The 17,965-nt window shown below is 39.6% G+C and overlaps 2 protein-coding genes and 4 pseudogenes across 2 annotated transcripts; 4 read left to right on the forward strand and 2 right to left on the reverse strand.

Moving 5' to 3' along the window:
- Positions 1-344: 344 nt before the first annotated feature.
- LOC126584462 (probable glutathione S-transferase parC) lies at positions 345-1,615 on the forward strand (annotated as a pseudogene).
- A 1,061-nt stretch (positions 1,616-2,676) lies between these two features.
- Positions 2,677-5,061, forward strand: LOC126585991 (sm-like protein LSM2). The gene is made up of 3 exons (XM_050250642.1): positions 2,677-2,873; positions 2,999-3,157; positions 4,566-5,061. Exons 1-3 carry the CDS (start codon positions 2,871-2,873, stop codon positions 4,683-4,685), a joined length of 282 nt encoding a protein of 93 aa, XP_050106599.1. The 5' UTR covers positions 2,677-2,870; the 3' UTR covers positions 4,686-5,061.
- A 110-nt stretch (positions 5,062-5,171) lies between these two features.
- On the forward strand, positions 5,172-7,233 carry LOC126584463 (lysine-specific demethylase JMJ32-like; annotated as a pseudogene).
- Positions 7,234-9,763: 2,530 nt separating this feature from the next.
- LOC126584464 (protein OCTOPUS-like) lies at positions 9,764-11,773 on the reverse strand (annotated as a pseudogene).
- A 1,446-nt stretch (positions 11,774-13,219) lies between these two features.
- LOC126585986 (probable glutathione S-transferase) lies at positions 13,220-14,653 on the forward strand. The gene is made up of 2 exons (XM_050250634.1): positions 13,220-13,653; positions 14,074-14,653. The coding sequence occupies exons 1-2, from the start codon at positions 13,339-13,341 to the stop codon at positions 14,416-14,418; spliced, it is 660 nt and encodes a 219-aa protein (XP_050106591.1). The 5' UTR covers positions 13,220-13,338; the 3' UTR covers positions 14,419-14,653.
- Positions 14,654-15,106: 453 nt separating this feature from the next.
- Positions 15,107-15,988, reverse strand: LOC126584466 (probable glutathione S-transferase; annotated as a pseudogene).
- Positions 15,989-17,965: the final 1,977 nt, after the last annotated feature.

Here is a 17,965-nt window from a genome sequence, read left to right on the forward strand (position 1 = left end):
TTTTTTTTTTTTTTTAATTCCATTTGTCATACAAACACAAACAACAAGAATTAGAATAATTTCGATATCTATGTAAGTAAACATGTCAAGCTTTAAAAAGGGGTAAAACAGTCAAATGCGTCACTTGCCTCTCGGAAATACTAGCAATGTGGGTTCTTACTCAAGCCGGTGACAGGAGACTCGAGAAGCGCCTACAAAAACCAACCTTATTAGAAAATTTACATACATTAGCCAACTTTCTCTACCATTACATAGAAACTCTCATTCCCTTTGCCTTTGTAGCATTCAATTATGCAGTCAAAGAAACCTAACCAAAAAGCAAGCAGCAGGCACACAAGCTAGTAATGGCAGATCAAGTGGTTCTGTTGGATTTCTGGCCAAGCCCTTTTGGAATGAGGGTGAGGATTGCCCTGGCGGACAAGGGCGTTGCGTACGAGTCCCCGGGAAGAAGACTTGAGCAACAAGAGGCCTCTGCTGCTCAAGACGAACCCTGTTCACAAGCAAATCCCAGTCTTGATCCACAAGGGAAGACCACTCATCATTGTTCAATACATTGATGAGGTTTGGAGTCATCAAGCTCCATCTTTACCATAGAGCCCATGCAAGGGTTTAGGCTGACTATGTTGACAAGAAGGTCAGTTATTTTGTATTATGTGTAAAACTATGATTTTTCACAAAAGAAAAACACTTGGACGATATCTTTCTGAGATATAAAGTCATTCATCTTTACTTGCAAATCACAGTTTGAATGGGTGCATCAAACTTCTCTCTTTTGTAATTTCAACTAGTTATATACAATTTATGTCAAACAGTGACTTGAACGTAATGTAAGAAATCAGTCTTTTTCATAAAACATAGAAATTGTGACAATGCTTAATTTCTAACTGGTTTTTTTTTCTTGGTTGCTGTAGATTTATTCAACAGGGAGGATGGTGTGGGGGAACCAAATGTGAAGTCCAAGATGTAGCAAAGAAGGAACTGAGGGCTGGTTTGGTATTGCTGTGCTTTAAAAAAAAGCTGCTGTGAGAATAAGCGGCTGTAAAATAAATCAGCAGAGTGTTTGGTAAACTTTTTTGTAAAAGTGCTTTTGGAAAAAAAGCAGTTTGATAGTGGGTCTTTTCATTAAAAGAGCACTGTAGTTCCGTGTACTTTGAAAAAAAACCAGTTTTTCAAAGTTGCAAATAGCAGCTTCAGCTTTTTCCTTTGATTTCAGCTTATTCTCATAGCAGCTTCCAAAATAAGCCTTTTTTTTTTCAGTTTACCAAACACCTAAAACCCTCACAACTTTTTTTCATGGGTGCTTTTTTTTTAAGCACCTCACTCCCAAACCACCCCCGAGTGATTCAAGCTGCAGCTGGAACACGAGCTAGGAGACAAGACCTACTTTGGGGGTGAGAGTTTTGGCATAGTCGACGTCGCACTTATCCCTTTCTATAGTTGGTTCTCTGCACTGGAGGTCTGTGGAAACCTGTGCATGGTGAAGGAGTGTCCGAGGCTGGTGGATTGGGCAAAGAGATGCATGCAGAGGGAAGCTAGTGGGTTGTCCGAGGCAGTGTGCTTTCGTTCTTTTATTGGTTTGTATCCATATAATGATTTTGTTTCAACTATGATATGAATAAAACTATATATAGTTGGATATATATATATATATATATTAAGTATAAGAAAAAGAAAGAAAAGTCTTCTATAACAATTTATATCAATCGAACACTTGCATGTAACCAGAATGTACACAGACTTATCCGAAGACCACCAGTTTGGATCGGAACAAGGTGATGATAACAAATCGCTAAACATGTCAAATGTATCGTCCTGTTGGGGAATGATGGGCACGTCCACACCGAACCTGCAAAGCGGGCAGGAAGCACGCTGGAGCAGCCATTTGCAATACACGTCTTGTGAAACATATGCGTACATGGCATCTCCTTGGCTTCAACGCCTACCTTCAAGTTTTCAAAGCAGATACAACACTCCTTCCCTTCCTCCGTCACTTTCAGCGTCGGAATGGCGTCGATCGCAGCCTTGGACATCGCCGGAAGCAGCCTGTACGGGTCGTAAAATAGAGCGGAGGAGCGCATGGTAGTACCGAAGTATTCCTCTAGCAACATGTCCAATTCCGAAGTAGACATATCCACAGATTGCTTACCGAGAGTCGGAGTCTGAGACAGCGAAGGATATTTTAGGTTATGTATGTATATGCATGCAGCTGCACGTATAAAACCTAGTTTGTGAAGACAATCCCATCACGTCTAGGAAACCCTATACACACAAATAAGGAGATGTTTGCACAACTAATTACAGAAAACCCGACTGGATTAGGAAAACATAAAGGCTAAGAATTGAAAGAAAACGCAAACAGGCACCAGAAAGAAAATGGAAAGTCACTTTTATCCTTTTGGAAATTTACATTTATCTTTTTCTCTATGAATTAGGATTTTTATTTTCCTTTTATGGGTGATGTGTTTTATTTTTTAGGTAGGAATAAATGTGGCAAGTGACCATTTATCACAGTGGTGGAATGAAAAATGTTAAGCTCTTGCATGACGGCATGAGATTGAACTTTGCTAATTTAACATTTAATCTAACAAGTCCTATCGCTTGACCAAAAAAAAAGTGCAAGTCTAGAGAAAATTAGGCCCATAAACGAAAAAACAACCTAATTGAAGGCCCAGTCACGTCATGTGAGCTCCAATAAAGCCCAAAACTTGGGAAAACCCACAGCCGGCGGCAAAATACCTCTCTCGCTGTTTTTACCTCTCCACATCTTTCTCCTCCTTCTGGTCTCTGCAAAACCAGCTCCAGGCTTCGATCCTACAGAACCCCAAGGGGCTTCACCATCTCCTGCTGTCTCTCTCAACCTGCAAATAAAAATGGTAACTTTCAATTTCTATGCTAATTTATACCAACTTTTTCAATTTCCATGCTGTTTGTTTCTCCTAATTTTGCCCTGCAACCCGTAATTTGAACTTGGTTTTCTGTTGGGTGCGTGGGTGTGCAGTTGTTCTTCTCGTATTTCAAGGAGTTGGTGGGGAGAGAAGTGACGGTGGAGCTGAAGAATGACCTTGCAATCAGAGGAACACTGCACTCGGTGGATCAGTATCTCAACATTAAGCTCGAGAATACTAGGGTTGTCGACCAGGACAAGTACCCTCACATGGTAACCATTGTTGTCTTTGTCTTTTTTCTGATTAACGTTTGACTATTCTATGTACTTGGCTGTGCCTGTTGGTTGTTTACTTGATTTCTAGGGTTTGGTGTTGGAAGGGGTAATCCTACTGCTCGAGTTTGTGATAAGAAGTTAGGGTTTAGGGTTTCAAATGGGTTGTTTTGATATTGAAAATTTTCCCCCTTTTAAGTTTTGGGAACTTGTAATAATTTACGCGGGTTTTAGCAGAAGAACCATGCTAGTGATAGGCCATCGATGCTTTAGTATGTCCAGACTCCTGATTGCTTTTTTGCAGATTAAGTATTGATGGAGGATTTTTGCTCATTGGCGTAATTGTATACTGGAAAGTTTATCATGTGATAAAAGACTGAATTTTTGCTCACTATATGATGATTAGTCGAATGGACGATTCAAATCGTCCATTCAAATCGTCCATTCTTAGAATATTTGAATTGAGTGTGGAGTACAGTCGTTCTTAGACTATTTGAAGGGAAAGTTATGTAAGACCACTGTAATGTATAGAACACTGTCCTATAAGCTATATAAGAAATAAATGTAGCTGGATGCAGACTTTAAGATGATGGGTATGTGGAAATGTTACTAAGCATAAAATATGGGGATAGCACCTGCGAAAGATAAAGTGAGAGAGTAATCTGAGATGGTTTTGTTGTCTCAATTGAATATTCACTACATCATTTTAGGTAACTTAAGTGTGACAAAACGATTTATAGTTGAGGTGTTGTACTCTAGTTTCATGGTTTATGAGTGATTTTGCTTCTATTACTCCTCCAATGTTTGTATTGAATTTATGCAGTCCATATACTTATTATCGATTTGGGTTTGATATGGGAGTTGAGTTTATTATGTTTATGGTTCTTGTGACATGAATGCTCACAATGAAACTTGTAAATGTGGAGTTTGGGGATTATCTTCGATCTTCCATGGTCTGCTGGGTACCTTATTGCTATAAAAATGTCACTGTGATTGGATCGGTGAGCACTCTGAGATTTTACTGATGGTAAGATCTCCCGTGCCAAGTGTTTATGATGGAGCTTGGCTTTTCACTGTTAGCTTGTGGGAGTTGATCATTGCATAGGCATTTTATGATTTTAATTTCAGGGATCAAATTTTCTTTTTGGGGCTGTGGGTAAAAATTTCAGAGCATAGGTCATTGGTCTCTTGACTCTGACTCTGATTTGCTTGGTTTCGTTGGACCTTTTGGATCTTCCCGTACTCTTGTGTTTGTTTTGTTTGTTCTAGTTGTTGTCTATCTTATATGCTGATTTTGTTTTCTGCCCCATGCTTAAAGAACATGTTATGTACATTGAAATTGAAAATTAGTATTTAACAATATGTTACCCTCCCGGTTTGACAAGTGTATGATAATGTACTTTTGCAGATGTCAGTGAGGAACTGTTTTATTAGGGGATCAGTTGTGAGATACGTTCAACTACCCCCAGAGGGAGTCGATGTTGAACTGCTGCATGATGCCACCAGAAGGGAAGCTCGTGGCGGCTGAAGTTGATTCAGTTCAGACAACTGATTAAAGAAGGGCCTGGTGGAGCACTGACATGTTGCGTCATTTTTTTTCTCGACATGTCTAATCTTTTACCAGTGCCTTCTTTATGACAGGTTCAAGAAGGCGTCTCCTATTAGACCGTAGTTCCGCTATATGAAACATCTTGAACAAGTGCAAAGTAGTGTTTTCTTTCTCTCTTTTTTTATCATATACAGTGCATTTTAGTTGACATTGGGGACATCCAGAACCTTGGCATCACCAAGAGAGGATCATCTATGCAATGCGCGCCTCTTTATCCTATTGTATTTCAACATTTAGTTTTTCCGAGTTTGTAACTTGTGCGCGTTTATGAGTAATTTGGTTTGTATGTTTTCTACTTCTTCAACTCATTGGTGCCCAGCAGGTGGCTTAACCTAATCATGAAAGATTAACAAATTGATGAGTTCAAACCTCAGAATCAAATAGTCTTCAACGATGCTAAGATCAATGGTAGAAAGTGAAAAAAATCAGCAAGAGAGCTTTATGTTTAAAGCTTCATACTTGCGATTTGGTGAGGGAATTAACGATACCTTGGAAATGGCGGGATTTTTAACCACGTGAGCTACAAGTACATTTGTAGAATTGAGTACTGGGAGGAAATAGAGGCATTGCGGAAACAAGTAGAGAGCTAAGTGTAGGCGAGTCGGGAAGAGTGGAGCGGTTGGAGCTCCCACCTACCCCTCTCCAATTCCTTAGAGATTACGTTAACCAAAACAAGCCCTGCATCATATCCAACGCCACCTCCACTGGCCGGCCCTCTCACTCCTGGACCGACGATTCTTACCTCGCCGGAGCCCTCTCCTCTACTGACATCTCCCTTCACCTTACCCCACGCGGACAAGCTGATGCCCTTGTCCCATTGGATGGTTCTCTTTGCTTCGCTTCTGCTCACGTGGAGCGCGTGTCCTTCCCGGAAGCTCTCAGCCTGGTCGCCAACAATGAGTCCCCATCAAAATTGGTGGCCTATGCGCAGCAGCAGAACAACTGTTTTCCATCAGAGTGCTCGGCTTTAGTGGGGATTGCGAGTCCCAAATCCCATAGGCCAGTGAGGCCCCTGGCTGCCTCCCCGGTGCAGTCAACATGTGGATTGGCAACCATCTGTCTGCAACATCATTTCATAAGGAGCACTCTGAGAATCTCTGTGCTGTCGTGACCGGGCGGAAGCATTTCCTCCTCTTTCCTCCCACTGATGTGCATCGCATGTACATCCGCGACTACCCATCTGCCCAATATTCATATTCTCATGACACCGGAGCACGTTGGAACTGGAGAAGCCAGACAGATATGTGCCTTGGTGCAGTGTCAATCCTTACCCTTCTCCCGAGGACAGAGATAAGCAGCTCTCTAACTTCCCTTTGTATTTTGACGGTCCTAAGCCCTTTCACTGTACTCTCAACCCTGGAGAGATTCTTTACTTGTAAGTTTCTGCCTTCATTTTTGCTCTCATTTGTTTTTTCCTTCTTTTGGCTATGTTCATATGATCGGACTTCAGTCACTTCAAATTTTGTACAATTCCGGGCATACTCATTGCTTACTTCGATGCCTAGTCCCTCCTCTTTGTATATTGTCTTTATTTGGTAAGCAACATATGAAAAAAATGTGCATGATTGTCTGTTGTTTTCACACTCCTATATGACTCATAATATTTTCCAAGGCCTGATGTGGTAGAGTTAATGCAGGCCAAGTATGTGGTTTCATCACGTTAGACAAACTCTGGATAAATGCACTATTGCTGTGAACTACTGTAAGGGATCAAGAACTTAAAACGCTTCTCTCACCTTTCAGGTTCCACTTTTTGTATGGTTAAGTATTTGATGTTCCATTATATTTGGCAGGGTATGATATGCAGTATGATATAGTATGCTTACTTCAACTTCTTGCAGTCAATTCATTGCCTATCCATTAAAACTCCAACACTGCTGAGAGAGTGTGCAAGGATTCAGATTCTGATTCATCGGCATGTTGTCTAAGGGATGAATTGGGTGCCGATTGGACTAAAGCGCATTTAGCAGGGACCAGTGAAGACTTATGATAAGCGATGGAATGATCACCGATCATTAGTCTGGGTATCTGATTAATCATTTGTGTACTTCTCAGACTGGTAAGCCAAAGAAACCTCTGAAAGAGAAGTATACAGCATCCTTGAGGCAGAGAAATTACATTAATATTAGTCAATATAACCTGTTGCTACTGGGGAGAGGTATACAACCATTGCAAAAAAGATGCTAGATTCAACCTTGAGAAGTATTGTTTTTGTTAGATTCAAATGCATGTATCATCCTTGAGAAGTTTACAACCATTACAAAAGGATGCTAGATTCAAATGTCCAGTTGTCATATTCTCTTTCTGGGGAGAGGTGTGAAACATCTGAAAATGCGAGTTATTAGGTTTACGACTGACTCTAGTTACTTGGTTATATAACCTTTTGATCTCATGCTCTTGTCTTTGTTTTGCTGCGGTCTGTTGTTGATCTATATCTATTGGTTCTGAAATTGAATTTTACTCCTCACCACGGGTTATTAATTTTTTTGCAGCTTCCGTTGAGGAACTGTGTTATTACGGGGTCAATTGTGAGATATGTTTAGAGGGAGTCGATGGAACTGCTCCATAATGCTGCCACCACCAGGGAAGCTTGGGGTGGCTAAAGTTCATTCGGTTTAGACACCAGCTAAAGAAAGGCCTGTTTGAGTACTCAAATACTCACAAGTTTATACATGCTGCAGCTTGTGCTTGTGTGGCGCATTTTTGCTAGCCAACGTTAGTTCTATGGTAAATGATTGCGTTTTAACTTCGTAATGCTTATCCGTTTTGGCTACAGAGCCACGATGATGGCTCTTTATTTGCTTTCTTCAATGAAACAAATAAATTACAGCAGTCTCAATCTCCTTGGAAGCTAAAAACAGTTCCAGGAGAAGAACGCCAAATGCAAAATGCAAAAACAACATAACGCAGTAGCTCCCTGAAATGAGCAATGACTTCACTTTCAAGGCTATTTACTCTTCTAATCTCAATGGAAATTTAGACCGCCATATGGTACCGAGTACTCTTTACGAGCTGCTTAACAAGACTGACTTCTGTAATCCTGGGAGAGATGACATGAAGATGGTTTGTAAATCGATGGACGCGAAGTTGGATCAACCCCAAAAGCACATTCTTCCTCAAAAATTGTATCCAGCATTTTTGTCGAATCGCGTTTGGTCTTCAAAATGAACTGTGATACAGCCACTTCTGTAACGAGTAGTCTATCAGTTTGGAACTTTACAATTCCTTCCATTGCAATGAAGATATGGAATTATGAAATGCAGTTCTAAAGAGGGAAAATTGGGAATTAGGTAGAGGAAGATGGAGAGCTTGAGAAAGTATATGATACATTGATCAATTTTCTGGGGATTATAGGGTTTTAGAGATTGAAGTTTGGCTGTAGCTTTCATACGGGCAGCAAGTATGTGGGTTTGCCTACTTTAAGCTATTGTCAAAACTTTAGGCTGTCACTTTTGTCTTGATGGCTACGTCTAAGGGACAATTCAATATCTTTTCTCTATCCACCATTGATATTTAACTAATGCAATCATGTTGTAATTAAACTCGTTTAGTATATAAAGAAGGGGATTCAAACTTTGATGCAAGAGAGCTGACAAACTAGTTTTACTCACAACAACATAATAAGAGTTTTTTTGGACAAACATTTATGGTAGAGGAGGGACGGTGGTGAGACGAAGAAAGGAAAATGAAGGACAATATGCATGGAACAAAAACTTGAATCATTTAATGTATTTCTCCGTATACATTCTTGATTCTTTCACATCATTCTCTTTTCTTCTATTTTTCCTCAAAACCAATAAGCTAAACACAAAAATGGTTACTAAACAAACCGTTAAGTTAATTTATAAATCATTACATGATATGTCAACTTAATTATGGTTACCAAATATACCTTTAGCTAATGAATAATCATAACACGATAAGTCCACTTTAATTATAGTTAGCAAACAGACATGTAGAAACAAATGAGGATTGGATTCTGCTCAAACACCAAACTGGAGAAGCACATAGCCTTTGTATTCCAAGTTTCCAACCGAATAGTTAGAAAACAGAAAAGTGGAAACTAATTCATTACAAAAAATGAATTGAGTACGAAGTGTAAGGTTCGTTTGTTTTTAGGAGGGACCAGTTGGCTTTGAGTGGTTGGAAAGTGTAGCAGCATCAGCACGGCATCTAGGCTTCTAGCTGCAGACAAGTGCAAAACTTATGAGAGGTAGTTTTCCACCAAAAAGCGTTTATTGTAATTTTCTCTTCAAATAACACGACAAGCTTACATGAAATGAATTCATCGTCACACAGTGCTTCGATCTAATAATATATTACTAAATATTAGTTTTTCAAACCAAACTATTACAATGACGATAAATTGCTCTATGTAAATTGCTTTCCAAGGAAAATAGAGTCGCACCATCGCATGTGTGACTAGACTTCATTTCTTTTGGCAACGGTAGATCATGCATGCATAAAGTAGGTTGAATGCAAACTTTATAATAAGGTATTTTTTATGCCCATCATTTAGCCTACTTATAATTAGGGTTAAAGAGTGTCAAAGTCCTCTTAAGATAAAGAGGTGCATGCAAAGTGTTCCAAGTGACTTCCTGACCAGCTCTATGACGGGGTTTTTAGGGTAAAGCTCTATGACGGTTTAAAGCTTGGAATAGCGTAGTATGTTGGAGGAAAAATATACATGCACAAGACTACCTACAAGTAGGGATGCGAACGGTTGTGTTCGAGTTTTGCTATTTATATTCATGACATGTTCATATCAATCCATGATCAACGTGTAAAATGATAAAAATAATAATATGATGATTATAATATATAACTCATACTATGTGTCAGATAGAGTGATAATAGTTATCATTTTATAAATATATAAAGGAGCAAATGTTAATCGTGTTTTAATAACGTACACATTAGGTCTGAAATTCTTATGAATTTCGAGTCGTGTAATGTATTGTGTCAAACATTGTCATCCTTAGCTAGAAGAAAGTGATTCAGTATACATTCGATTTCTTTAGGTCCACAAGCTGTCTTTCAAGTCTCAACCTGTACGGATTTTCCTCACATCTTGCTACAAGCAAAGGGCGCTGGACCTGTGTTGTGCCTCCTGTCATGTTTCTTTGCGATTGATTTGATTTTGTTGGCAAATTCTTGTTAACCTGTTTTTCGTTTCCACACATCTAGCTCAATCATAGCATCTCTAAAAGAAATATTAAAATTACCACATAGATATATAACAGTAAAAAATAGCAACAAATTCTTCTCAACGGTCTTCAGTTTCTTATGTGGCATTGAGTCAATTGAAGGCAAAGGCTTCTGTTGTCAAATTTATTTAATAATATTTTTTAGTAAATATGATGCAATATATAATAAAGGGAATTGTTATTGGCACTCCAAAAATCTCATTCTACACTCCAAACTTTCTATATTTGGAAAGAAAAATACACTTGTGAGGAAAATTCAATTGGAAAACACAGAGGTATCCAAATTCAAAAGGAAAACTTCGACGGCAAATGCAAATGACCCACATACAAAATTATTCTTTTACCTCTTCAATAGAAACATAATCTTCTAACTCTTCCATAGAAGTGTCATCTTCTACTTCTTCAACGAAAAAGTCATCTAAATCCTTTTTTTTTCTTCCTCTAGATGAAAAGAGATGGAAAGATGAGTTAGGGTTTAAGATAAATTGAGTGTGCAACCCAACTTTTTTTTTAATGCAAAAGAGGATAATTATGTCCTTATCAGTCATTTTACAAATAAACAAATTTGTAATTAAAAAATGGGCAAAAGACTGTTTACTACCCTCATGTTTCATGGTTTTCAACATTTAGTACATCAATTTTGTTTCGTCCCAGAGTCATACCTAAAGTGTAAATTTTAGGACAGTTTCATACATCCGTTAGTCAAACTGTTAATTCTCCCGTTAAGTGATGACGTGGTGCCCATGTGGATAATGACGGGGCGCCACATGTCATTAAAAATATTAAAATATTATTATTAAAAAAAAAAACAAAACGTTATCGTCTTCCCCACCCCGACCCCCCCTCCCTCCTCTCTCCATTCTCTTTTCTGCACCTGCCCAACCCCAACCTCCGCAGTCTTCCTAATGGAGTTGGACCGATCGAGGCTCTTCCTCAGGATAGATGACGAGTCCAAATAATAGTCCCGGGTCTGGGCCGACCCGCTTGGAACCGTCTCCTCCTCAATGGAATTCATGGGCAGCTCCTCAATCAGAATTTGAGGGTCGCATCTCGCCACGTGAACCACCGGAGCGTCCTCCACCACTGAGAGCATCGTGGGCATTCTCGGAAACGTCCTTCCAATGAGGTACCGGTCCCACGAGGCCCGAGGCTCGTCAAAGGAGTATCTCGGGTCGTCGAACGACATCCGACCCGCGTCGAGCGACATCCAACACGCGTCAAGCGAAAACCTCGGATCCATGTCGCAGGAGCGCCGGCCGAAGTTGTAATCTGCGATCTTCGACTGGGTTTCTCTGAATTGTCTCCCGATTGGCTTCTCCACCGACAATGTGGCCGATCCATCGCCGTTCCGCCGTTTCTTCTGCTTCTACCTCAATTTCTGTAATTTTTTCTGAAAACCGAAGCTGCTGACCAGAAGCTGCCCGCAATCTCCTTCAGGTCTCGTTTCTTCGTTTGTGAATCAAGATCTATATAATCTTTCATGGGCTTCAAGTCCTCTTCTTCGAATTGTTCCGGGACTAGTTGCGGTGGTTGAAATTCTTCGTCCTCCTCTTCTACGATTTCTGGAACTTTGTCTTCTGTCACATTGGCGACAATTGTTTCCTCGCAAATTTCAATTCCAAAGTCTTCGTCGCCGCAACACTGATTTTCGTCCTCTTCATCTTCCTCCTTGGACTCGAAGACCGGACCTCGAAAGCTGGCAGAAGACCCACCCAAATTTCGTGTCTCAACCTCAGCGTCAATAGGCGGTGCTTCCTTCTTGGTAGGATTCCGTCCGTCGTTCTGGTTTTTTGTTTTATTTTTTTAATAATAATATTTTAATATTTTTTAATGACACGTGGTGCCCAGTCATTGTCCACATGGGCGCCATGTCATCACTTAACGGGAGAATTAACAGTTTGACTAACGGATATATGAAACTGTCCCAAAATTTACATTTTAGGTATGACTCTGAGATGAAAAAAAATTGATGTACTAAATGTTGAAAACCATGAAATATGAGGGTATTAAACAGTCTTTTGCCCTTAAAAAATATAATAAAAGATGGGTGAAAAGATAAGATAATGGGGTGGGAATAACATTACTCTTACATAAATTATTAAAATAGTCCTTGAGAGAACGACCTTGCATGAGCATCTTTACTAAAACATCTTGTATTCTTGCAAGTATTTCGTGTCATTTTAACCTTATTTGCGTAGGGTCTAAAAATCCTGTCATGAACCACTTCATTCCTCCAATGATTACATCGTCACCCATCTGCTATGCCGAACCGTGATTCGTAATCCTCTCGATTCAATTGTCAACGCTGGTGGCAACTACCTGATTTGCTTGGTCCTGAGATTCACGGTTCGATTTGAACGGCGACCAAACAGCGTGAACTCTGGGTGGGCCCTGTTTGTGGCATCGAGAATAGGGAAATGGTGGTGGTGGCGTCGGTGCTTGTTGCCGAAGTTCGTCGTAAACTCACCTGGGAAGCTCGCCCAGGAAATGGGTCGAGGCAAAGATCCGATCACGGCAGACACAAAGGTCTGTGGGATTGGTCCAAGAAGAGAGGGTGCCAATCCAGGCCACCCACGTGGGTTCCTTAAATGGAAAATAGGCGGGTGGGGTGGTGGTGGTGGTGAGCCTAGTCTTGGACATTGGCAGCGGTGGGGAGTCGGTTGTGATGGTGAAGGAAGGGGTTTGGGGGAGGGAGATGAACTGGGGAAGAACGGTGAGGGTGATGCACTTGTAGGGGTGGGTCGCATTTTTTTTATATAAATCTTTAATTTATTAATATATTTATTCAGTTGTTTGAAGGAGTGGGCTCCGCTTCAAGCCAACAGAGAAATTAACAGATAAACTGACAGAGTTGTAACATTGTAACAAATTCATAAGATAAAATATGATATTGTAATTTTTAAAACATGAGGTATGAAATTATGATTCGAGTTATAATTGAGATATTTTAGTGTAATTTACCCTTTATTTTTTGTTACACCTTTTTTCGAGCAATATTTCAGAGACTCGAATAGATGCTCTCATCCACTTACACGACAAATCTCGTTGCTGTTACAAAAATTTCTTCTCCACAATTAAAGGAAGGAAGAATATAGAAGGATATCAAGATTTTTTTATGTCGAAAGCAGTGACATAATCAGATCCAATTATTCTCTAATGTGTACAATAAGGAAGAAAAATAGAATATCTCCAAGAATCCTGCAGTCCATTGACTACTGCCTCTTTAGTCTTTTCATTCAACTTTTGTCTACAAATACACACGCACACGCACACCCCCACCACTACCACCACCACCACCACTCCCACAACTTTTGTCTGCAACCATTTTGCAATTTTGTATCAAAGAGTTCAGATTTCAACCTTCGATGGCGGATGAGGTAGTTTTGTTGGATTTCTGGCCTAGCCCATTTGGGATGAGGCTGAGGATTGCTCTGGCTGAGAAGGGCGTTGAGTATGAGTACAAAGATGAGGACGTGAGGAACAAGAGCCCGCTGTTGCTGCAGATGAACCCGGTTCACAAGAAGATCCCGGTTCTCATTCACAATGGAAAGCCAATCTGCGAGTCCCTCATTGCGCTTCAGTACATTGATGAGGTTTGGAATGATAAGGCTCCACTCTTGCCCTCTGACTGTTACCTCAGAGCCCAGGCCAGGTTCTGGGCTGACTACGTCGACAAGAAGGTGAGTTTTACTGACTAATTTACTTATTTGTAGTATTGTTTTATTTGTTTTGAATAGGTTTGGTTTGAAACAATTGAAAACATGGGAAATATATTATACGGTTATATTTTTTTATGTTTAAATTGTTGCGAGTATCTAGCTTAACTGCTTAAAATCGCAAGCGTTGCCAATTGGCTTTAGGTTAAATGCTTACGGATATTTGAGCTGGTAAATAAAACAATGTTTTAAAATTTTAAGATTGTAAGTGTTTAGGGTAATAATGATTTTACTACATAGGTTTTGATTAAGATTTCTTGTTACAGTTCGGGTTTGCAGTTTAGGGTTTGTGATGTAAATATTAGAAAAATATAAGCAGAGGATCTGAACTTGCTCAAAATAATGTATATTAATCTTTCTGCAATTTTGGGATGTGAAATGCAGATATATGAGTTTGGGAGGAAGCTTTGGACAACGAAAGGAGAAGAACAGGACGCAGCAAAGAAGGAATTCCTTGACTGCATGGGCGTGTTAGAAGGAGAGCTCGGAGACAAGCCTTTCTTTGGGGGCGAGACCATTGGATTCATGGACGTGGCGCTTATTCCATTCTATAGCTGGTTTCTTTTGTATGAGAAATTTGGCAACTTCAGTGTTGAGGCGTTGCACCCAAAGTTTATTGCCTGGGTTAAGAGGTGCATGGAGAAGGAGAGCGTGTCCAAATCGCTCCCCGAACAGGAAAAGGTCTACGATTTCGTCATGCTTATGAGGAAAAAGCTTGGAATGGAGTAGATTTTGGAGGAATCATGGGAAGAAGCTAGTGATGATCAATGTAATTTCAAGATTCAACCTGTTTTGGGTTGTTTTGAATTAGAATAAAAGGGCACTTGACCAAGCCTTTACTGTATTTAGGCACTTTATTGTGCTTCTGCTCATATGTTTATTTTGCTTCTGTAGTCAAACTATCATTCTGTTGTCAGCTTGTTATGGTAAGGAATCTAAATCTACTCGATCAAATTTCTTATTATGTGATCAAGTCTTCATATCAAAGCATGGACTTTTTGGTGCCACTGGTTGCATGCAACCATGAGTCTATCTCGCCATGAATAACGCTCGTGGTTGTACGCAATTGACTATAGGGCGAATTTTCTCCTTATCCAAACTTTGAGTTACTTTTCCTCCGGCATACAAGCTCACTTGCAGCAGAAACACCTAAAGATCTTACCTGAACATCTCAACAGAAAAACAAGCTGGAATTAAAAAACTAGAAGAACACATACTAGAATTCGTCTGAGGACTTTCTAACATGGTGATACTGTGCAAGCAGCTAGGGGCGGAATCATGTAGAAGGCAAGCTGGAACTTAGCCGCCTGGCCTAATTTTATTTACTATTCCCATTTTCCGCCTACAATTTGGCCTAGATCCCAACCTCTTTCATGCACCAGCTGGTTCCGCCACTGCTAGCAGCTAGCCTATTCTACTACGCTAAAAAACGAAGTAATAACTCACACACTTTTTTGGGGTCAGCAACAGATTTTGACACGCTCTCCCTCAGCAAGCACCTGTTGGCCCATGCAATAATCTTAGGGCACTCTGCCTCCATGCTCAAGTTTCCACGGCTCTAAAATACATAAAAGTAGTTGTAGAATCCGATAAGGGCAATGTCCAAGAAGCCGAATCTCTCAACCCCAAAGTAAGGCTTGTCTCCGAGCTCTCCTTCCAACTGCTTCAGGATTTCAATAAATTCCTTCTTTGCTGCCTCATGTTCTTCTCCTTTGTGCTCCATAGCTTCCTCCCAGCAACATGAAACTACAATTTTTGGAAACAATGTTTGACATCATTCGATGCGATGAAAAGTCGGATACAAATTTTAAAAAATGAACTGCAATTAATATTTATATACTTAAATCAGCATTCTAAAAAAATCATCGTGCACTTTTTTGTTGTGAAAATAAATATAACGAGAGGAACACACGGTTGCTATTTTAGAGTGCTATCAACCATTCTCGAAGGGAAAAACAGCAAATTTAGACAAAACAGCTTAGACCTTCTTATCAATCAAGTCAGCCCATAACCTGGCCCGAGCTCGGTCGTAAGGATCAAGGGGAAGGAAAGGAGCAGCTTGATCCTTCCAAACCTCATCAATTACTGCACAATGATGAGTGACTCATAGACCGGTTTGCCATTGTGGATGAGAGCCGGGGTCTTCTTGTGAACTGGATTCATCTGCAGAAGGAGAGGGCTCTTGTTCCACAAGTCCTCTTCTCTGTACACATACTTACACCTTCTCTTCCAGGGCTATTCAGGCCCTCACCCCAAACATGCTGGTCCAGAATCCCAAAACTACAACCTCGCCCGCCATTGTCGATGCACAAGCTTCTTGCAGCTGAATGTTCTTCTTGCAAAAATCAAGGACTTAGAGCAAGAATAGCGTGAGGTACTACTGACTATTGAGGCCGTTATATTGTGATGGGTGTGTCAGTGTGTGCTGTGGCATGTTTGACACTTGGTTTCAGCCTTTCAGTTCAGGCTCACAATTTCGTTTTGGGATTTTGGCCAGTTATATGATACATTGGTTTATGTTATTAACAACCAATAATGTTTACTAATGTTGTAACATATAATTCTTCTAAATAAATAATCCATATGAAATTAGCCACAGCCAGTTATAATATCTTTTTGTGGAAGCATATGCATGGGCATGTGCAGGTGATCATCAATGTCATTCCGACAGTATGCGGCCCTTTGTGATGTGCTTCTGTTGTTAATATGTTCTTATCTTTGTTGTTTGCTTTTGTTGTTCAATTGTCACATTGTTGTCAACTTGTTATAGCAAAGAATTTGAGTTACTTAAATTATCATTTTGTTTTCATTAAGTCTAGAATTCCTTCGATTTGGGAAGACATTTGAATCTCCAATTTTCCCTTTAACATCATGTGCTCGAAATATTATTGTGCAATACGAGAATACGACCATATGTTATAACCAGTACCCACGTGTTCTTATAACAAAAGAAGAGTGGCATTCCGAAGCAGTATTAAACCCATACATGCTGGTCCAGAAGCTCACAACTGCAACCTCGTCCGCCATTGTTGACGAGCAAACTTCTTGTGCTGGGGGATGTTTGACAGGCTAGCTGACACTCGCGAGTACTGCAAAAGGAACAAAAAGATTACTGGATACAGTGGTTGATGCCAATTAACAACTAATCATGTGTTTACTGTCGTAATACATTATTTTTCTAGAATCCGGATCCTCGCCGCATCTTTTTGTGATGATTCGTGAATCATATTCGTTCATCGTACATCATACGGTAAGAAATTATTTTAAATATTTTTATTTAAAATTAAGTACAAACAGTACCTGACAAAAATTGACTGCACAATGTATGATGAATGAATACGATTTACGAATTCTTAGAATCTGTTGGAAAATATTAGTATTTATGTTTATTTTAGTATTTGAGTTTTCCTTGTTAATTAAGGAATTGGGCCTAGCCCATCAAAGTTAGGGTTTCTTAGGTTTAGTTCTATATAAATATTGGTTGTAATTTAGTTTGAGAAATAAGTCATTTATAATGTAGTCTCTTGGAGTTTTGTAGCCGTTTCAGCATTCTCGTTTATTTAATAATATTCTATTTATAGTTTTATTCATGATGCACTCTAATTTTTAACTTGGTATCAGAGCGGGTTCAATCCGCTCTTGTATGGTATCAATTTGTTTTGTCACTTTTTGTTTTTTGGTTTAGTTTTGGTCTCGTTTATGCTTTCGATTCCGCTTTGGTCTATATCCTTTGTTCTTGGTCACTCTGTTTTTGTTCGTTTTGTCTTTGGATTTTTGTTTATGCTCTTTGTTTTTGGATTTCCGTATTGACAGTCAAATTGCAGTAGTCTTAAAAAAAAAAGTAGAAAGAAAAACTGAACCGTCTGCACCCATTGCCGCACCGCAACTGCACTCTCTATCCGCAACACATCTATTCCTTCGTGATTATTTATTTATTTATTATTGGTATGAGGAAGATGTTGGAATTTTAGGTTTTTATTTGAGTTATTGTTTTGGGTATTTTCTTTGTTAGGGTATTTTCGTTATTTTGTTTATTAGACCATCTCCAACCTTGGGCTAAAAGCCAAATTACCCCCCAAATTACCCCCCCCAAACACTCTCCAACCCATGCTAAAATTTTAGGTTAAATGCCAAATGCTATTTCTGGGCCAAATACCCCCCAGCTTTCCCCCCGGGCTAAATGCGAAATGTTTATCGGAATTTAAATTTTTTTAGATTAAAATGTTCATAAAATTAATTTACAATAATCTACATATTTATTTTTTTTTTAAAATTG

The sequence above is a fragment of the Malus sylvestris genome, chromosome 10 (genome assembly GCF_916048215.2).
Source record: "Malus sylvestris chromosome 10, drMalSylv7.2, whole genome shotgun sequence".
Classification (NCBI taxonomy): Eukaryota; Viridiplantae; Streptophyta; class Magnoliopsida; order Rosales; family Rosaceae; genus Malus; species Malus sylvestris.